At 37.9% G+C, this 21,440-nt stretch overlaps 2 protein-coding genes across 5 annotated transcripts; one reads left to right on the top strand and one right to left on the bottom strand.

The window, feature by feature from the left end:
- Positions 1-6,716: 6,716 nt before the first annotated feature.
- Positions 6,717-8,372, top strand: LOC104608283 (DUF2996 family protein). Its single transcript, XM_010274223.3, has 4 exons — positions 6,717-7,134; positions 7,312-7,499; positions 7,868-7,940; positions 8,038-8,372. Exons 1-4 carry the CDS (start codon positions 6,957-6,959, stop codon positions 8,190-8,192), a joined length of 594 nt encoding a protein of 197 aa, XP_010272525.1. The 5' UTR covers positions 6,717-6,956; the 3' UTR covers positions 8,193-8,372.
- A 7,606-nt stretch (positions 8,373-15,978) lies between these two features.
- LOC104608282 (putative galacturonosyltransferase 4) lies at positions 15,979-21,236 on the bottom strand. Of its 4 annotated transcripts, none has more exons than XM_088896383.1 (10): positions 20,698-21,236; positions 20,554-20,588; positions 20,415-20,459; positions 20,169-20,295; positions 19,675-19,925; positions 18,576-18,829; positions 17,980-18,337; positions 17,309-17,884; positions 16,864-17,167; positions 15,979-16,431 (listed from the first exon to the last, which is right to left on the bottom strand). In XM_088896383.1, the coding sequence occupies exons 1-9, from the start codon at positions 20,795-20,797 to the stop codon at positions 16,892-16,894; spliced, it is 2,022 nt and encodes a 673-aa protein (XP_088752509.1). In that variant the 5' UTR covers positions 20,798-21,236; the 3' UTR covers positions 15,979-16,431; positions 16,864-16,891. The 4 variants fall into 4 exon arrangements, with proteins under 4 accessions (XP_088752509.1, XP_088752510.1, XP_010272524.1 ...); XM_088896384.1 differs by having other exon boundaries at positions 15,979-16,407; XM_010274222.3 differs by lacking the exon at positions 15,979-16,431 and having other exon boundaries at positions 16,432-17,167.
- Positions 21,237-21,440: the final 204 nt, after the last annotated feature.

Raw genomic sequence — 21,440 nt, 5'->3', positions numbered from 1 at the left:
CTCAAATGACACAAAGATGGATATGGCACTGAAGAGAACGAAATGCTGAAACAGGATTCATGTGGCACCCATAAAATTGACAAGGCTTACTAATTAATCAGGCGATTATTTATCAAATTGGGGAATTTTGATTGGGCAAAACCCTTTCAACATCATGTCTTTCTGGCAGCATTGATTTTTCACACACACACAAGTAGATAGCAATTTTAAGTACATGTAGCTTGGTATTGTAGGGATTGCGATGAGAACCTTGAACTACAAACATGCAAGGAATCCAAGTTGCGATGATAATTGCGATGGAACAAGACACAACGCTAAAACATCTGTGATAAACAAGACACAACGATAAAAACATCTGCGATAAGCAGCATGTCAGCACTAACTTTTGGCACGTATCCACATGCTTGAGCTTCTATATACATCTCTCAACGAAAAATGGTTAAACTTGACCTCTGAAGAATTTAAATGCGGAGTTGCAAAATGGACTCGACCATCCCTCTCTCGACTTCTGTCAAAAAGCAGGGGGCTGTGAATTCAATTTGACATACCTTTGATCCATACTTTTGATAGAATTCCTTCAATCAAGATGCTCTACTTGTTTCTTAATGCAATGCTTTCTATCAAAACACAAGGGGACTGGGTACTCTACCTACTAAGTGCCCATGCAGCACCCTCCCACTCACAAGGGAGACAGAAAAGATAGCACACCCAGCAAACCGCACTTTAGTGTTTTTCAATAGAAAACATTCTATCAAGATACAGGGGGGTTGAACATTAAAGTAACCGGCTATTTACTTTACTTGTTTCTTGATACAATGACTTCTATCAAGAAACAGGGGGTTGTAAACTTAAAACAACAAGTCATAGCAGACATGTTTCTTGACAGAAGGCCTTCCATCAAGAAACAAGGGAACTAAAGTAGAGGAAATATTGAGCTATACCTTACAAAATGCTCCTTCGGTTTCACCATCACTTACACCTTCAACACTTTATACATGACTTAAACAACCCAGAAAACAAGTACAAGTCAATACGACAGCACCAACAAAGAGAAGTCCAATAAGTAGGCCTAACCATGCCCCTCATTCCAACAGAGTATAGAATCACCAGGTTCCTTTCCTTTCGTGACACCCACTAAGTTGCAATCTAACAAATCAATCAGCTCCTCTGTTCTGAATCATCTAATCGTTACACAACACCAAACAAGCAATGAAAACCACAAAGGATGATTATTGACAAGAATACTCTTATCAATAAGCAGGGGACTAATGTAAGTACATGCAATTCACTATCACCGGAACTATAGTGGGGATGTTAAAAGAAAAATGGATCAATCCCAATGGGACACCTCTATAATGACACAATGACATTTTATCAAATTAATATAAGGCGCATGCACTTGTGATGAGCATAGAAGGCCATCCTACACATGGGATGAGAATGAAGCACTATCCAAGACCTGCGATGACCATAAAACACCTCCCCGGACCTATAATAAGCAATTAGTGTCACTTGAGACTTGCGATGAACATAAGATAATATTGCAAGTCCAAGATGAGCCCAATGCACTATTAGCACCTTGCGATGAGCATGAAATGGAAACTCCCGTTGTAACGAGCAGAGGATAGACCCCGAGGTCAGCAAAACCCGCCTACGGGAGATTAGCATTCCTTCTATTCACAACTAGCTATGACAAGGTGCCTCAAAGGCAGAACACCCGAGCACACCAATCAGATCCAGGTCTTGCCCTTGACACGTGCCCACAGGGAAACCCATAAGGAGACATAGCCTACACGTGCCATGCAAGAATCCTTAGGAGAAGGGAAACTGTCAAAAGATTTCGTTGGACACGTGGCGAAATCTCATTGGTGCTCCCTTAGTCGCCTGCATAAAGATAAATATCCCCTTTCTTAATAGGAAATATCTCCTTTTAGATCATTCTCCTTATAACCTTGGGGTCCTCTCTATAAAAAAGGGGAATAACTCTCCCCCATGTAGACAAATACCATGTAACCCTGACCTAGGGCTTCTTAAAAGAGCTCTCTCTCTCTCTCTCTCTCTCTCTCTCTCTCTCTCTCTCTCTTCCTTCTCTTATCTTCTCCCAATGTCCTCTACAATCAGTATTCCTTCTGACATTCTTTCCTATCATCTTCTCCAAACCTTCGAAGACTTGACCAACCTCTGTCACCTTACAACCGCAATTACACTGACTTAGGCATTATTCAAAGGGAATGTACTATGCTTTGGTAGTTGTAGTTCTGCTCCAATTTGGACAAAGATGATGGCTTTATTACGGGTTGGGAGGTCAACAGGAAGTTCAACTATAGAGCTCTTGATTAAAAACTAAATTTCCTCAAGCATGCTTTTGGGACTCTGAGAGGGGACAAGCTCTACCTTCTTTTGTGGGTAGACAATCCTGAACGGACTAATCACTCTCTTATAAGTAAGCATATTAGGCAAGGGAAAGAGAAGTGGGGGAAAATAATATTTTATTTATGAAAGTGGTTGGACCCATGAGATGGGCTGCTCTATGTACCCCTTTGAAAGGGATCAGGACAAACATAGTTCAAAATGCCTTGGATGGCAAAAGAGATGAGAGAAAACTAAATGCACTAACAAAATGAGACTCTTGGTGGTTAGAAGCAGGGTAGAGAGCATTGACCCCCTGACATAGAGATTACATTCACATTTACACAATTGGTTCGACACCACAAATAATACCCAACACTAGCCAAAGATGACACTCAAAATATGTTGACGAAATGGAGAACAACTCAATTAAAAGATGATTCATGAGGCTCAAGAAATGCAATGAAACCTTAATCAATTAGCTTTTGAACTACAACCTTGAGTTGATGGCAATTGTCAATGATTTGCCACAGGCTTTTATGATAGTCACAATAGGCATTCTCATCATAATGCTTTGGTTTATACACCGGCGAATGTCTCTCTTCACGTAACTCTAGATATTCATCTTTAACCAAGGCAAGTAACAACTAAGAGTGTGGACAAGGAAGTGGGGTCAACTCCTTTTTTGTTTGGAGGGATTGTTGCGCCCTTGGGATGTGCTGCTATTGACGTGATTATGAACGCATTAAAGTATGCACCCTGAAAGAAGGATTAGATGGAATTTGTGGCCACAAAGCTAGCTAGGTGGCTAGATATAAATTATACTTCACTCCTTCCTTTGATACTTGGTTCCAAACTTCTTTGGCTCAGAGATGATTGCCCCTATCCCAATCATCAATGGATTAATCTGGCCATGCCTAAGAGATTCTTTAATTCTGACAGCTCCTTTCACTATTTCGTTGAAGTCCTTAAGTGGTTGTGCAACCAATAGAGTATGGTATGGATCTTTCAAAGTCTTGACAAAAAGCCTAACCATTTCTTCCTTGGGTATGGGGTGTCGCAGTTTGTATGCCATTTCACACCACCTGTAAGCATAGTCTAAGAAAGATTCTCCAGGACTCTGAGTCATGAACTCAAGATCTACTGAATCTGGTAGTAGTTCCATGTAGGAAAAGTGATCTAAGAATTATTTAGATACTCGTTTCCATGATTTCTTTTTCTCTTCCTCAAGATTGGAAAATCACATTCTAGCACTCCCAGTTAGGATCTTCTGAAACATTTGGGTCAAGAGCTTCTCATCATAACCATATTGAAATATATCCCCACAAAATACTTTTAAGTAAGTCTGCGGACAGCCTTTTCCATCATATTTCTCAAAATCGGGCATCTTGAACTTCTCGAGTAGCTTAGCATCTGAGTACAAGAATAACTCCTTAAAACTTGTGATCCCCAAATTACGCACTCCCTTCACTTGCCTCATCTCATCTTTCAATCTCTCCACATAATCCTTTAGGGGATTTTGGAATGAAGGAGGTGGTGTACTAAACTTAGGGTTGTTTTTGCCGAATAGGGTCAAAGAGGGTCGGGGATAGGACTGCCTCAGAAAGTTGAAGGTTGGTGATGTGGAGGTTGGCAGTAGAACTGTTCTACAAAGTTAAGGCTGGTTGGGGTGGATGTTGACAGTAGGACCATTCTACAAAGATAAAGGTTGGTCGGGGTGGAGGCTGGCGTGACGAAGTAGTAAACACAAAAGGGAGAGGTGTAAAGGTAGTATTAGGTGTAGAGGATGTTGGGAACGAAGATGATGTGAAAGGTGGGAAAGTTGTTGATGTGCTCAAAGGTGTGAAGGCGGGAAAGGTTTCCAATGCTGATAAACGAGTGCTTTGATCTGTTGGGGGAGGAGGAGGTGGTTCTGATCGGGTATGCTCTTCGAGAAAAGCTGCAAACTAGGCTATTACATCCCCTAGCTTCTCTTGAAGTTTGAGATACTCAATGTACGGAACCAAGGCTAGTATGCTTGGGCCTGCAGAAACAGACAAACCTATAGATGAGGAGGAGGTTGTGTGATCATTCTTGACTGAGTCTTTTGCCATGGCTCAGGCAACCAATTGGGTTATTACGTGACTGGTCAAAGGTTTAAGATTCCCAGTGGTGCTCTCCTGTCAACATAACTTAGTTAGCAACTCCTTAATTTATTCTTCTCTCACTTACTCATTCTCTCTCTTTTTTATTTTTATGATTTTTCGGAGGTTTTTTAAATTGTTTATCCCTCTCTCGTATCCAATAGGTGGGGCATGTTAGACAGTGTATGCCCTTATCTCTAATCATATTGATGTACAAATAGATTTATTGTAAATGAATAAAAGTACATTATTGTTTCATGTTGATATTGGTATGTTTCTATGAAATTACTCCTTAAACTAAACACTTATGAGACTCGTGGTAGTTTAGAATGTTCTCAGTCATTGGATAGACTTAGGGAGTTTATCCAACAAGGTTAACACTGATGTGCTTCCAAAGAAGTTGGGGTAGCTTGTCTTAGTTGCTATGGTTAGACCCAAAGCACACGTAGTGTGCATTTGGTTGAAACACTGAACCTGGACCATTTTCCAGTTATGCCCTGGACCTAGGAGATTGATGGGCAAAACTGAAAAGTTGCACATAACCCCTAGACTTGATTATGGTACTGCACTAGGTGTCGGATTGGGTTGTCTTTGATATGTCAATCAGTGATATCCATTATGGGTCAAAACCTAGGTATGCTGGGGCAGTCTAAGAATTCACTTAAGTAGGTGATCATAGTGATATCATCGGCCCCTTTGCTGGACAAAGTGAATGATAGGGTTTACACTCTCTAATGGAAAACTAAACTGTCGGCAGTGGATTTCAACCGTGTTTGAGATTTGGTTTTACAAAATTATATTTATATGATATATATTATGTTTTATGAAAAATGTTTGCAAAAGGAATTCCCGAGATCCATCCGAGCAAAGAGTGTGACACTGCACCTTGCAACCAGGGGAGAGGCCATTCCCTATCAAACAGTGTTTAATCATTATGGGCCAAAAGGTTAAGTGTAAGATACCATTAAAGTTCATTATCCTTGAGTTTTCATAGGATGACTGAATTCAATGATCATTTAAGTGTAAATGTTGGGCCCATTTTGAGCCCATAGAGATGTGCTTAGGGGTTTACTACGTTTAATAGTGAATTCGGTCAGGCCTTTTCACAGAGGCTGGGCCGAACCCATGTGGATTTATGTAAGGTCATTGTGGGGTTCCACACCATACAAATCAGGCCTAAGTTGGTCATGCAACACTCTTGGGTCGTGAGCCTTATAGCTGATGGGCCTAAAGCCCATAATTAATATGATTAATTAAGTTGTCACATGACAGCTTAAGTTGTCATGTACATGGGGCGAATCTGGGCTTGGAAATGAGTATAGAGCACCTATCCTCTTAAGAGGATAAGACCTATATCTTAATAGAGTCCAAATCCAAATTAGAATTGGATAATCTCCTAATTTGATTTGGAGAAGTGCTCCATAAAGAGATAAAAGAATAAGAGGGCAAACTGATCAAGAACACCTCTCAATTCTGCTCTCTTTTCTTCTTTTGTCTTCCAAGAAACTCTAGTTCAACCACAGCTATTTTGGGACTGATAGAGATCCGTTTTCTTCTGATTTTTGCAAGAAAATTCAAAGGAATTCATGCTCACATCCCCAATTTGATCCAAGCAGTTGGATTGCAATTTTGTCGAAAATTGCATTGTTGAACTAGCTTCAAATCTGATTTGGGTGTGAACTTCCACATTGGGATCTACGTTTATGGCATCAATATCAGGTATATATCTCCCTCTTTGTTTGGTTTCAAATCAAGTACAATTCAGTGCAAGATCGATCCTAAAAAATGTAATTTTTTTAAATATAGAGAATTCGATTTCCAAACGGATTAGGAAATTTTTACAATTTCGCTAAACCATCTAACATAATATGACCATCCATATGATGGATCCTAACCAAATAATACAAGCATACACAAAATTTGATACACTCGATTGAACTTAGTATCAGATTGGTCAATTAGCCCCCACTAACCAGCGGTGGGATGGAGTGGCAAAGGAAAACTTAAGCTTCAAAAAAAAAAAAAATCGCAAACCAAAAGAAAAATACCTTCGTATGGGCCCACGTTTGTCCCTTTGCGACTGGGTGTGTGGCCAACATAAATTAGTCTATGAATATCAGTTAAAAGAAAATAAATTAAGATACATGAGATGGATGAGATGAGGCATTGCAAAACAAACTAGAGGATGGCATTTTACTTGAATACAACCATTTCATTTCCCACCACTGCTGCTTTTCTTATTCTACGCTTTAGCAGAGAGAGAGAAAACAACCTCCAAACACTAAACGACCGATCGACCTCTGCTTTCCTTCCATGCCCAACTGCCCTCACCATTCATTTTCTATGCTTAACTGATCAAAGAAATGAGATCAAGGCTGTTTCCACTTTCCACACACTAAATGATGCTGGGTGACGCCGGATTCTGGTGATATCTACGTCGGAGGAACGCTGTTTCTTTCTGCCATTCATCAGCCTTACCGTCACATGGCTGCTCCACCTATTAACTTGAATTGTCCTTTGACAAAACCAATCAAAGTTTCTGTCTACCCGCCGTTGTCTTCGGTTCTTCCCACGAAACATGAGCAGCGGAAGGTTGGAAATCTAGTCATTTCAAGAGGAAACTTTTTCTGCTCTGCTGTGCAAGAGTCATCCACCTCAACAGGTAGATTTTCTTATCTTCTGGTCCTTCTCTGTGCTTTAATTTTGATTACTTTCTAACTGATAGAGAAGATTGACTGAGACTGAACATAGCTTTTTTCCCATGGAAATTTCAAGGTTTTGAACTTTATGCAACTCTTGTTTCACTTGCTTAATTTCTTATTTTCCTTCCCTCCCATAGTTGCTGCTGACAAACCTGAGGCAAAGACAGCTGCAAAAGAAGCTCCGGCGAAGCCGAAGCCTCCAGCAAAAGCTCCGGCCAAACCTCTGCCTCAACTTATGGAAGAGGATGTAATCCCGGCATTGAAGACAATTCTTGAAGCTCAAGATGATCTCTCGGAAATTGAGCTTTTCTTTCGGGATAACAAGGTTAGTCATACTTTTTTTTTCCTTGGTTTGGGGTATTGCCCAATTATTTTTATAGTAATCTGATCAACAATATCAGTATCTGAGCTTAACTGGCTAACTGCTAAGCCAGTAGTGCTACTATTTGTCGATAAGAAAATTCTATTGGACAATATTATGTTGAATAAAATCAAAGACTTCTGGTTTGATTAAGGTTTCAATTCGAATATCAGTTTTATTTTCTTTGGCCAATAGTAGGTTTTGATTGGTAAGTTTCTATTTTTTGGAGATTTGCAGTCTGTATCAACCCTGTTTGGGGTCATCGTTAAACACCCAAGAAACTCAATAAAATTTTTATTCTTGTTCTAATTTCTCATTTTTGTTTCCAACAGTTGGAAGGTTCATTCCTAAAGAATGGTTTTCCCTATTCATTTTGGGCATTCTTCCCAAATGGAGTGCTCACAGGTAGCTACTGGATTCTATATTCATAACACACAACACTCCATGTGAAATATTTTCATTGTTTTAATTCTTTTCTAATATTTTCTTCACTTTTCCCCAGGTCCAAAGGGATTTTCTTTATCTTCTTATGGTTCAGGAGTGAGTACTGTCGAACCCTTTCTCATTGATGAGAAGAGAATCACAGCAAAACATGTGGTATTTTGGGTTGAGAAGAGGCTGGCAGCCCAAGGGATCATTCCTGTCTGGAAGGAATAATCTTTATGAACCATTAGGCTTTGAATTCAATCAAAATGATCACATAGAATGCTCATTGTCCCTACTTATTTTTTGTTTATTAATAATGCTGTAACATTGTGATATTTTGTTGATCAAGATATACCAGCTGATTCATACATATATATAAACATTGTCTCATCACTCGGTGAAACTTATTCACGCCCTTCTTCCTAATGCTCCAGAGATCTTTCAAAGCTAAACCCTAAAAGCTATTTTATCATTGTGAGTATTGTCAAATTGCAAGACTCTTTTGTTTGGCCTAGTTTATCTGATAAATTATAAAAACCATTTCATAGATGGAAATTAAACGTACTTCTTCACTTTTCAACTGATGATCAATTCATATCAGCAGAAGTTACAGTGCACCAGATGCCTCCTATATTAGGCTGTGCTTGGTTTTAAAGAAAGGAAAGGGTCTCTTCCTTTCCTTTTCCTTCCCTTCTTTTCTTTCAAAGCAAATACAGCCTTGATGTTTTTTAACTTTCATATTGAACTAGTGACATGTAGGGGTGTCAATTGGACTGGATTTGGTACAATCCGATTTGGTCCAATATGAGTCCATTACAGATGGACTAGTTCCAATCCCATTCGATGAGTTTTTGGACCATTTTAGACCGGTTCAATTCAATGTCTCAATCGTCCAATCTGTTCAAATTGGTTTTAATTTAGATTGGTTCCAATCAAACCTGGTCCATTTAGATTGGTTCCAACCAAACCTGGTCCATTTGACACATGTATTCTTATCTTCTATCAATGGACCAGATATCGGTTCAATCGAATCCAATCCAATATAAATCCATTACGGATACGGATAGACTAGGTCCAATCCAATCTGATAAATATTTTGGACCATTAAGTCTGAACTGGTCCAATTCATTATGTCTTATTGGTTTGTTCAATCTGTCCAAATTGATTTTCATTTAGACGGGGTTGAACCCAAAATCGGTCCATTAACACCTCTAGTGGCATGGTGACCTTCCTTTCAATGGCTAACCACCCAGTTAACCAGGAAATCGGATTTGGTCCTCACAAGACCATTCTTACAATCCCTTACAGCCTTATATTGGGAATATCACCCCATTAAAACAGCATACAAGTACAGAAATATTCTCAATGCATGACTGTAAATGGATAAAGATGGTGTGAGACCGGTCTTGTAAGTACTGAATCCGCTCGTGGAACTGTAACCCAATGAACATTCTAGTTTCATGTCCAGTTCTAGTCTTACAACACATCCATAAAATTATCATCTTCAGGCTAAAATAAAGAACTTGTCAGATTTTATTCATAAATTAAACGATATAAAGACAAGATGTTTTCACATTTTACATTGCCAAAAAGATGATATTTTTACATTTACATTTAGGTTACGTTTTGGAGTGTTTAAAAATAAGTGCTTATTTAAAATAAGTATTTATTTGGACTGGGACCACACCATAAAGAACTTATTGGTGTTAGGGAAATAAGTATAAAACAAGTGTTTATTTTAAAACTAAGGGCTTATTTTTTAAGCCCAAATTTTCAGCTTTTTTTCAAGTATTGAGAAATAAGCATACAATTTAAATACTTGTTTTTAAGTACTTATTTTTAACATAACCACTCCCAAACATGGCCTTAGTCATTTATAGAAAGTAAACGTCAAATTAATTTGCACAAACATTATAAAAGAAATTGAGTTCAAAGTATTTAAATTGCAGTCTCAAAAGAATCCTATTAAAATTTTAAGGCAAGCTAATTGAATGTCTATGCAAGTATCTAGTGCTGCTCCATTCCCCCTCTGAAAAGCTTTGGTTTTGATGAGTTTATGAGCTGTGAGAGATCACTAACTACCAAAAAGTCTCTTAACCTGTATCTGTTGTTCCATCAAACATTTGGGAACCAAACTCCAATTTTTTTTTCCGCAAGAGGGTTTTGTTTACTTATATTTGAGCAAAAAGATAAAGTGTTGGACAATTTTGTATGCCCTTAGTTTCAATCAGAATGATGTACTTTATGAGTTTATTGTAAATGAATAAAAGTGCATATTTGATTCGTATTCCCTTAGTATGTTTATGTGTAATACCCTTAAACTGGACACTTAATGAGACTCGTGTTAGTTTAGAATGTTCACAGCCAGTGGATCGGTCTGAGGAGACCTATCCTGATAAGGCTGACACTGTTGTGCCACCAAGTCAGTTGGGCTGGCCTGTCTCAGCTGCCAGGGTGAGACCCTAGGCACATACAGTGTAGGATTAATTGAATCTTTGAATTGGACCAGATTTTCAGTATTGCCTTGGACCTTGGAGATTAATGGGCAAAACTGGAAAGTTACACCCGACCCCTAAACTCGATTATGATACTACACTAGGTGTCGGATTGGGCTGTCTTTGATGTACCAATCAGTGAGATCCTTAGCGGGGGTCAAAACCTGGGTATGTTGGGACAGTCTGAGAATTCATCTGAGTGGGTGATCATAGTGACAGGATCAACCCCTTTGTCGGACAAAGGTAATGATCGGGGATGCACTCTCACTGATGGAAACCAAGACTGCCGGCAGCCGATTTCAGTCATTGAGATTTGTTTTTGCAAAGTATATTTATATGAGATATAAAAGTATATATATTATGGTTTCTAAAATGTTTGCAAAAGGTTTTAATTCCCGGGATCCATATAAGCAGAGAGTGCAACATTGTTCCTTGCAGCCGAGGGAGAAGTCCTCTCTTGTCGGGCAGTGTTTGATCATTATGGGCTGAGAGGTTAAGTGTAAGACCATTGAGGGTAATGCCTGATGGGCTATTCTTGCATCTGCCTACAGTCCCTGAGTGTTACAAGGTGGCTTGGCCTAGGGACCACTTAGGGTAAGTGTTGGGCCCATAGAGCCCATTTGATGGGTTTCAGGGGGTGCATTGTCCATAACAGTGTATTCAGCCAGGCCTTGTAATAAAGGCTGGGCCGAACCCATGTGGCTGATGTGTAGATCAATGCTTGGGTCCCACGCCATACAAGGAAGCCCAACTGGGCAGCAGTTAGGAAGGTTAAGTGAGCACATAAGCTTAATGGGCCTAAAGCCCATTCCGAACTGGACTTATTTAATAAGTTAAATATGGGCAAATTCTGAGATGGATCAACAGATAGGATAGGGTTTTAACCCTATCCACTCAGAGAGTCCAAATCTGAATATGATTCAGATCTAGAAACCTCCTAATGAGATTGGAAGAGGGCTGATCTAATCTGTAGATAAGATAAGGGTTTATCCCTATCATCTAAAAGGATGTCTGATCCAAATATGATTTGGATCAGCAGCTCCTAATGGGATTAGGAGCTGATCTTTTAGGATTACAATAGAAGGAAGGGGCGGTAGCCTTTAGAGAGACATACTCACATCCTCTTCATAGCTGAAATCACAGAAGAAAGATTTCTGCAATCCCTACAAAAATCTTTCTTGACGTCTCCTTCCTGCAGCCGTCAGACATCCAGTTCGATCTCCAACTCTGTGGGAGAAGTCAAGATTTGATCTTGACATCAGTTCTTTGTGAAAGAATTGATTGGAAGCTATGCTCACGTGCCATCCTGTTGTTTCTTGCGAAGGACAGAGTTCTTGGAGAAGAACACTGTTGATTCTGATCCATCCTACACTGCACCATCTTTAGTGGGAGCAGTCTTTAGATCCTTCCTTGGGCGTGAACACCTTCGTTGGGAGATATTATTTCTCCGTATCAGGTATACCTCTCTCCTACTCCTTTTGGTTCAGATCTGGTTCAGTTTATGGTTCAAGATTGATCATTGAAAATATGATTTTCTAAATAGGGAATTCGATTCCCAATTAAAAGGGAGAGAAATTTTTGAAATTCGCCCACCTTATTCTGCAAGATTTGGGCGTCCATACGATGGATCTCTCATCACTTCATAAAGTGCTATCAGAATTGGAATCAAAATCGAAATCTTTTAGAATTCTCATACTCTGTTTAGTTCAGACAGGAATGAAAATAGGAATTTGAATTAACAGGAATGAGATTTCATTCCCAAGGGAGAAGTAGAGAGTGGTCGATCCCTCAAATGAGGGATTGCCATTCTAGCAGGAATGGGAATGAGATTCCAAATCTGCCCAACCAAATAGTTGGAAGTTGGAACAGGAATAGCCTATTCTAATTCTGATTCCATACCCTTATTCCTGTGAACCAAATGAGGCCTAATTACTTGAGACTCATTACTCTGAGCAAAGGGCCACTAATGGGCTGCTTCCTCCAAGGCCAGAGTTCTGCCTGAGATCTATAATCATTCCCAATTAGTAGTATAGAACAAGGAAATCTGAGCCCACTACAGTGGCCAAGGTAACTTTTGCAAGATTGTGGTTGTTTCTAAATAGTCCGGATTTCCTACCCATGACAACTTATCCACACCTACCCACATAACATCACAGCCACATATGGAGAATATCCCATCCTTCTACATGTTATTATGCACGGGAGGTGTTTCCAATTCACAGAGATAATGTTTTGTGTGTAGGCATGGATAGAGTTGTTGTGGGTAGGAGATCCATAGTCGTTTTTAAGCCCAAACCAGAAACCAATCATTTTTCCAAAGTGGCTTTGCAGACCAACATGGCTGGACCTAGAATCATATCTTAGACGGTATTTGGGAGGAATTTGGATTAGCTGAACATGATGGCTGTTCAATGGGCTGTGGAACCAATGATAATCTTCCACGTTAATAATAAACCATGAGCTCCGGTGCAAAAAGATATGGGTCTCATGGATTAGCTGAACAGCCGCGTTCAACTAATCTTACTCGTTTGAGGGTGGTTATTGTTTTTAAACGAGCTTTTCAAAATAGTGCATACTAGATAAGCAGTTTATGAGTGTTTGGTGAAAAGACAATTATTTTAAATGTGGGGTGGTATAAGTATTTTGAGCACAAAAGGATGTGCCAAAAATGTAATAAGCACTTTTTTTGAAAACAGCCAAAATTTTTTATTTGTGCTTTTCATTTGGCATCCAATTTTTTCAAGTGCTTATTTTAAAAAATAAGCACTTATTTCATATTGAGCATTTAGTAGTCTTTTTTTCTAATAAAGTAATAAGCACCTAAATAAGCATTTGTAATTATTTTGCCCTTCATTTTCTTTCAAAATTTACAAAAGCACCTCTGAAGTACTTTCATAAAAGTACTTTTACAATAAAAATACTTTCACAAAAGAACTTTAATAAAAACACTTTTACAGAAGTACTTTTATAAAATTAAACTAAGAATAGTTTTATAAGTGCTATTTTAAAATTCAAATAGAGATAATTTTGAAAGAAAAAAATTGAATAAGTACTTATACAATAAAACTTAAAAAAAAAAAAATCTAGAAATTTAGGCTTAAAAAATAAACCATTATTTTTAAAATAAACACTTATTTCAAACTTATTTTTCAAACACTAATAAATGCTTAATGGTGTAATCCCGGCCTAAATAAATACTTATTTTTAAGCACTTCCAAATATGCTAAACGCAGGCTTAATAGCTTTAGTTACAATTACACAGCACGTTGTATTGTATAAGAATAACATAATAAATTGGATCACGCAAAAAAATAATATTTGCCCACCAAAATGCAATTAAAACTTTTAACAGTGATTTCCCGCCCTCTTTTCAAGGTGAAACAAAAGGAGGCAGAAGAATCTTTCTGTTGTCTCCTGATTTGCTTTGCTGTCTCTGAAGTTTGAAAGACTCGAGACTGACTAGCTCCCAACCCAAAGCCACAATTCACTGAATCATTATTTAACATTATTAACACTGAAAGATGAATTCCGTAGCCAATAAATAAAACAATTCTTTTTGGCAAGAACCAAACGAAAACCAACAAATAAAACAATTCTCTTTGGCAAGAACCAAACGAAAAGTAACGATTCATTGAGGAGAAAGAATAGATGCAAATGCGTAACGTCCACACTCCACAAGAGAGAGACGTTATGCTTATGCAGTGTGCAGTTGTGCATTAACAACCCAAACACGCCGTGTCTTGGTCATCAACCAATTGTAGTGATGGGTGGCTTGTGGATTCGAATGCCACCTCACATATGACCTTACCAATGAATCAATGATGAATGAACCACCACACACTAGGCAGCCATAGAAAATGTAAATTCAATCAAAGAAAAAGAAAAATTCCAACTCAGACCGACACAAAAATAAAAATAAAAAAATATGGTGGAGAACCAAGCAAGAGGGGTTCTAAATGGTAAGTACAAGGATAACAAGACCCATTTCTCTGGGCTTGGGGTCCACCATGTGACAACTGACGACTGCAGCAACGCCATCACTGCCATCATGCGCCTCTCTCATTAGTCATTTCCATTTTTTTATTTTTTGTCTTTCTGCACTGTCTTTCGACTGTTTATAAACTGGGCAGACTGATTCTTGTTTGGTTTGTAAAAAATTTAGCTGCCAAAAGCCAAAGTGCTGAAAAGCCGTAAAAACCCTATTTTGAGCTGATTTCAAGAAATTCTAAATGAAAATTTTTGTGTCTTTTACGTTTTATTCTCATATAGAAAAATGCACGGAAGGACATGTACATGCCAAACTAACTTTGGACTACTCAGATCTTAATGCAAAAGCTCAATGTGTCTTTTAACAGCCTGAACTATCAAAATATCTTCTCAAAAAAACTTGCTAAACGGGCTTATAATCCCTCAGTCCCTTGCAAGCTGGGAAGGGAATTTATCTATTTTCATCATTACTAATCAACAATAAGAGAGGTAGACACTCGACAACTCGTTATTAATTAGAAAGGGGATCTGCTCCTCACACTTCGGTGCCTCACATACACATCCACCGTGCATTGAGAACATCTTCCATGAATAATTACTTACAAGTATGAAAGATGTTTCCAATGCATGATAGGATGTGCATGTGAGGTGCGTGTGAAACACCCTTTGTGAGGGGAAGATCCGGTCTCTATTAATTAATGGTTTTAACGGTCACCTACGAGGCTCCGACCCTACCACCCGATAAGCAGTACTTGACAGAAACAGATACTGGACAAATGAAAAGATTGCTTCTTCAGAACAAAACAAAACAAAATGAAATGAAATAAAATAAACGAGAAATCATTGCAAATTCTAATTCATATTTGCTCTAGTAAGTTTGCAGTCAACACATTTAGATTCGTACTTTTTTGCACAATTGACAATTTGGAAAGAGTACAAATACAAATGTGTAGTGTAAATACATAAAAAATATAAGGTTTTGAACTCTACAAATTTATATTTGTACCCCTTCCAAAGTTCCAAACTAAGCCATTATAAATGAAATTGCACTTCAAAGAAATAAGGCATAAAACCCAGTAGTAGCCGCTTTCCAATGAAGCAAACAAGGATGGATAGCCACGAGCCAAGCTTTTCACGAACTACTCGAATTCGGTTCGTGAAAAACTCGGCTTAGCTTAGTTTAAACTGAGCTTCGAACCGAACTCGAACCTAATTTGCAGGCTCGATTAATAAACGAGCCAAACTCAAGCCTAATAGAATTTGGCTTGTGAGGCTCGGGAGCCGAGCTATATATATAATAATTCTTAATTTTTTAAATATTGCTCGAACTCAAGCCTTGTAATTCCTAGGCAAGCCAAACTCGAGCCTCATACTATTTGGCTCAGCTCAACTTGAATCCACCCCTAGGTGTAAAATAAGAAGCATCTCATTCTCGTAAGCTGTCTTTAGGATGTGGAGTTGAATTAGAATGGCAGTACGGGATCTGCAACTAAGTGGATAATGAAAATGACCATCCAAAGTTCCAAATAGCCATCTTTGAAATCGGGTAATTAAATATATTCATCCCACCAATAACCAACAGAGAAAATGCAATATGAAAAGTATGTGTTTGGTTTCGTTTACATTTTTTCACTCAACATTTGTATTTTATTTGCTTGCAAAACTGAGAAAGTTAATAATTACAACCGTTTATGAAAACTACGCACCACTAGGCACCACTAGGCTCCACATCGGCGTAACAGTAAAAAAACGCTTGACTGTTTCTGAAAGCTTTAAAAAATAAATTCCCCAAACGATAGGCGTGCACAAAAACTGAAGTCCACTTTTGCCATTCTCGATGCGTATGGAAGAGCAAGAGAAAGAATCTGTTGAAGTGGTGCCTATGTGGCAGCATTTATTAAATAAACACCCACGGAACCAATCACACTGAAAATCCGCTACTTACCATGTTCCGCAAGACCCATCTTTGAAGATGAACAGAACACAACCTAAGAGAATAATTATCAAAAATATTTACTGAAAATCACATTTACATGACAACTTCTAAGAAGATTAAGGCTGCATTTTAAGGACTTATCCTTTTCTGCATTTAAGTGTTCATAGGGGCATCTTAACTGTAAAAAGGAAATAAGTCCTTAAAATAAGGAATGCCAAATGCAGCCTAAAAAACAAAGCAAAAGATACACTGTAGAAGTTTACTCACTAATCTCTTGAGACATGTACAAAATATGCATCTGGCACCTTTGCCAGATGGAACCAAAGAGAGTTGATTGAGAAAGTATCACTAACTGGGGTGGGTTCCATTGGAGAAGGTTTGCGCAGAATAAAGAATCAAACTAACAGCTTCTTAAGCAGGAGCAATGTAACAGAGAGATGAAATAATTGGCGTGGAAAAATGAATTTTTGAAGGTTGAAAGTACCATACATAGGGCCGAGCTGCTTATCAGCTTATGAATTGATGTTGCACTCTCGCAGATAGACTTCATCATAGTTGACAAATTTGGCCCAGTAGTTTCGGTACTGAGGCAAGCCTATCTCAAGCCATGGTTTCATGTTTCCATTATAGTGAATAACAGCTGCTTGCTCAATCTCCTCCAGATTAATATTTGGATTGTAGCCAAGACCCAGGGCATGCCAAGACCTATCAAGAGCAAACGTACGATTCCAAAATGTTATCAGACCAGGTGGAAGGGTTCCCAACTTCCACAACTGTCTGTCCTGGTTCTGTGTAACAAAAAAAGCATACAAGAAAAAACAGAAGTCAATAATTGTTTTGTGGTAATAACAAAAACAATATGAAAAAATTAAAACATCTATTGATTTAGAGCCAATGTATTATGCAATTGATAAACAGTTCTCTCTTACCAGTTTCTGCCATGTGTGGTACACCTCTGTTATGTTCTGCTTTTTCCATTCATCCAGATCAAATATATTCATTCCATATGCCCATCCACAAGCATGAGGATCGAAGTTCTTAGAAATTAGTGGATTTGAGAAGTTGAGATAATGATCAAACCGGTGGAAACTCTCACCACATGTCTCAACTGCTCCATTAACTTTTCCTTTCAAATCTAGTGACCAAAGGCCAGTGAGATCCTTCTGTACTACAATATCATCATCTAAGAATAGCAATTTACTGAGATTTGGGAAGATCTCTGGTAAGTAAAATCTAAGATGGTTTAAGATTGATAGGTATTTGGGGTTACGAAATTTCAAATTTGAATCAGAATTTGAGTGGTGATTCTTGAAGTAATAATCTATCATAGATGGAGAACCAAGCTGCTTGAGAACTGGACTATAACTTGAATTTAGCCATGTGAAATCTTCAATGTTCTCAACCTGGATTGTAGCTTTGCCTGGTGGATTAGCTAGAAACCACATCCTCATTGCAGCATAATTAAGCCTGTCAGTTACAATGTGGAAAACATGGTTCTCTGGCTCCTACAGAAGAGAACAAATCACCATCAATTAAAAAAAAAACCCAAGTATTGAGACAATATTTGATTATGCCTTGTTTCTATATCCCATAGCCTTACCTTTGCGTTGGAAATAGTTGAGTTTACAACAACCGCAGTTGCCAATATGTTGTCCGAAAATATAGCATAGTGGTACAGCATCGCGTCTTCTAGTTTCTCTTGATTCGGAAACTGCTGTTGGCTAGAATTCAGGGAATAGTATTCAGTTGAGAGGCGTAAAGGGAGGCAGTGAAGACCCTTTGGAAGGGTCTTTGCTGCAAGTTGTGTCAGGAACATGGTTTGCTTCTTGTATGCTTTGAGCTGCTCTTCTGTTGAGTGAAGTATAGCACGAAGCTTCTTTACTATAGCTGCACAGTCATCTTGAATTTGCTTACCCTTAGCCAATACTTGCTCCATTGCCTTCAGTTTGTCATAGGCACTGGGTTCAGAAATCATAGCTTAGAAAATGAAATTGACAAAAAACTCAATTAAAGGAGAACAATAGATTTATTGAGAAATTACATAAAGAAATCATTAGAAGAGAGCTAATAAAATAAAATATCATATAAATGCACAGTTGCACACACACATACATGCATGCAAACTGCAGCCAAAGATATTCCTTCACTCCCTTTTAAAATGGAAACTGAGCTAACAATCTCATTTCAAGGACTTACTTCCTAGAGAGCTGGGAATCCTTGGTTGCATCACCAAGTGCTCTTTGAATTTCTTTCATCCGCAACCGAAGCTCCTTTATGAAGTCGGGGTTGTTTCGAGTAGCACTAAGCCCAAGGTAAACCCTTGCCCTGATCAACTGATCTTTAAGCTGCCGGACACGTACATCTGGCATAACTGTTTGGTCAATCTGTTGCTTCGGTTTTGCCTTTACATGAGCAGAGGTTTTTGCAGATCGTTGCTTATTTACATTTTCCTGGGGAAAAGGCAAAAAATAAATTAAGCTCACTAGTCAGTTTATTTTCATATTCTTTTTTCACTTAAATTGAGAAAAAAAACAGCCAAACTTCTATTCTAATACTAGACTAAACTAGAAATCATTTTTCTCCTACCAGAACAAAGATGGAGGAAGTTTGTCAGAAAGTTGTATGGTGGTCGCTAAATTTTTGGATAAAATGGCTTACCCCATTCACTCAACAAGTTATGTATTGATAAACCATAAATTCTCGTATAATTAAATTTTAATGGAATTATTAATTGATAAAAAAAAGGAAAAAGAAAAAGAATAAAAGAAGTCAAAATCAAGAATTCTCCTAAATGTTTAGAATGACATGATATATTGTTGTTTAATTTTCATTTCACCCCAGAGCAGAAAGAAAAGGTCAAATGTTCATAATTAGAATTTTGCCCTGCTCCCCTGCAATATCAAATTACCATTCATCTTGGGATTTTCAGGTCCCATATCTCAGAACTCAATTCTGTGACAACTCAATAACCCATATCTAACCCGTTAAAAGGATATTGTAATGACAGTCATTTTAAAAAATTCTAAACACAAACCAATTCTAAGTTTCTAACCAGACATCTAGCCTATTAATTCTTAAGAGAGTCAGACCCTTGCAAATATAATCCCATCACCACATCTAATAATTACTAAAATCAAAAGATAAAGCACCTAGAAAACAACAGTCTGAACAAGAGAAAGTGCTTAAAATTTTATATCTATACTAACCAACTAAAGGAGATTTTTTCATGGTTGAAACGTTCTCAAGGGAGCTAAAATTGACAGTACAAACAAACGAAGGGCAACAAGAAAGTTACCATATTCTCAGAACTGTCATTGGACATCTGCTCAGATAACTTTGACTTCTCTTCATTTTCTCTTTTCCCTCGTTCTTCCTGGGTTTTCGTATCCCCAGTTGACTCAAATTTCTGTGAACCATCGCTCCCGTTCTTTGCTTGAGATCCATCAGTTACCTGCTTGATGGGGTTTTCCATTTCTGACCGGTTCCCTTCGTCAGTCATGGATAATACTCTGGTTTTATGCTCCCTCGAGTCTGCCAATGGAAATTCTGCATATAACAAGAAAAATATATGAAGGGTTTCATCTAGAAGAAATTCCTTATTATTAACAGTAATTATTAAAACAAAAGGCACAGGAAGGAACTATTATTTTATCTTAAACTACTGGCTTCAGCAAATTTCTCCGGTAGAAATTGTGCAATTCAAGAACCATAACATATAATCCTAGATTTGAGAAAGTCTCGACTTTGATTTGGATTCTAATGTTTCGGTTTGTGGAAAAAATAAATTACCTTCGAGGGCTGAATCGAGGTGTTTGACGGGGTGCTCTTCGGCCAATCCATCAGAACTTAAAACAGAATTGCTCGAATTGTTCGCAAAAACCAATCCAATCGGTTCTTTCAATTTATTATGGGGTTCCTACATAGTTGGAATGGGAAAATAGGTAAGATCTGTAGCTCATAACTCAAACTTAAAATATCGCAGCAAAAAAAAAAAAAAACTCAAACTAAAAATAATAAATCAAAGAAGTATATTACTTGGGGGAGCACATTTAATTGCTGTCTGGTTTCACTACTGAAAGTCTGAACAAGAAAATCAAAAAAAAATAAAACATATTAAAAATCATATTTTTGATGAAACACGAAGCCGAAACCTCAGATAAAAGAATCTACTCACGAGAGTCGAAAAATTTTCAATAAATTCGCTTCTAGCTGCAGAGCCATCAACATAAAAATATGAAATTAGAGCAGAAAAGGTACAACTTTTTAGCTTTTTTTCGCACATTTCTGAAAAAATAAATAAATAAAAATAAAAACTTACAGGACGAAATTGTGAAGCTTCCAAGCCTGTCTGTATAAAGAACAATCGGTGCAAGAACCGTGACGAACAGCAAGAATAATACTGGTTTCCTCAACCCCATCTTTTCCCAACAGAAAAAGAAAAAAAAAAAGGTTTTGCTGCAACAGCCAGGCAAAACACCAAGGCTTTCAAAGAAAAACAATCATTCAAGACGCCAAAATTCGCCGCTAGGAATCGCTCATTCCCCGATAAAGCTATATGCCCATGCTGATTTCATCGGAGATCTGCATCTGTAGAACCGCTAATATGCTCCAAAGAAAAACAGCAAAAGATCACCATTGGCCCAAGAAAAAATATAAAAACTTCGTATATTCCAGAAATGCCGGTCAAATTCCGCTACTCTTTCTGAAACAAGAGAAATTTAAGAACAGCTTCTCGATACTACACTTTTGGACCAGAGAAACACTCGCATTGAAGAAAAAAACCAGTTAAAACCTTTTGAAGGTAGGGAAACAACACTTTTCGGAAAAGAATAAAATAAAACTGAATCTTTAGTTTACAAGGAAAATTAATCTAATCTAATATATTTATCTAAACTTAAATATATACTTGATACAAAATTAGGCATATGAGGATGAGACGTGGATATATGAGAAAAGAGTAAAATGTATTTATTTACAATATGCCACTAATCTTCTGTCTTTTTCGTATTTGCTAAAAATTGTCTCTTTCGTTTGGGTTTGATTTTAACCCGGCCGGTATGC

This window comes from Nelumbo nucifera, chromosome 1 (assembly GCF_055504915.1).
Source record: "Nelumbo nucifera cultivar China Antique chromosome 1, China Antique-T2T, whole genome shotgun sequence".
Classification (NCBI taxonomy): Eukaryota; Viridiplantae; Streptophyta; class Magnoliopsida; order Proteales; family Nelumbonaceae; genus Nelumbo; species Nelumbo nucifera.
Note: the sequence above shows the minus strand (reverse complement) of the source record. Positions and strands in the feature narration are given on the sequence as shown.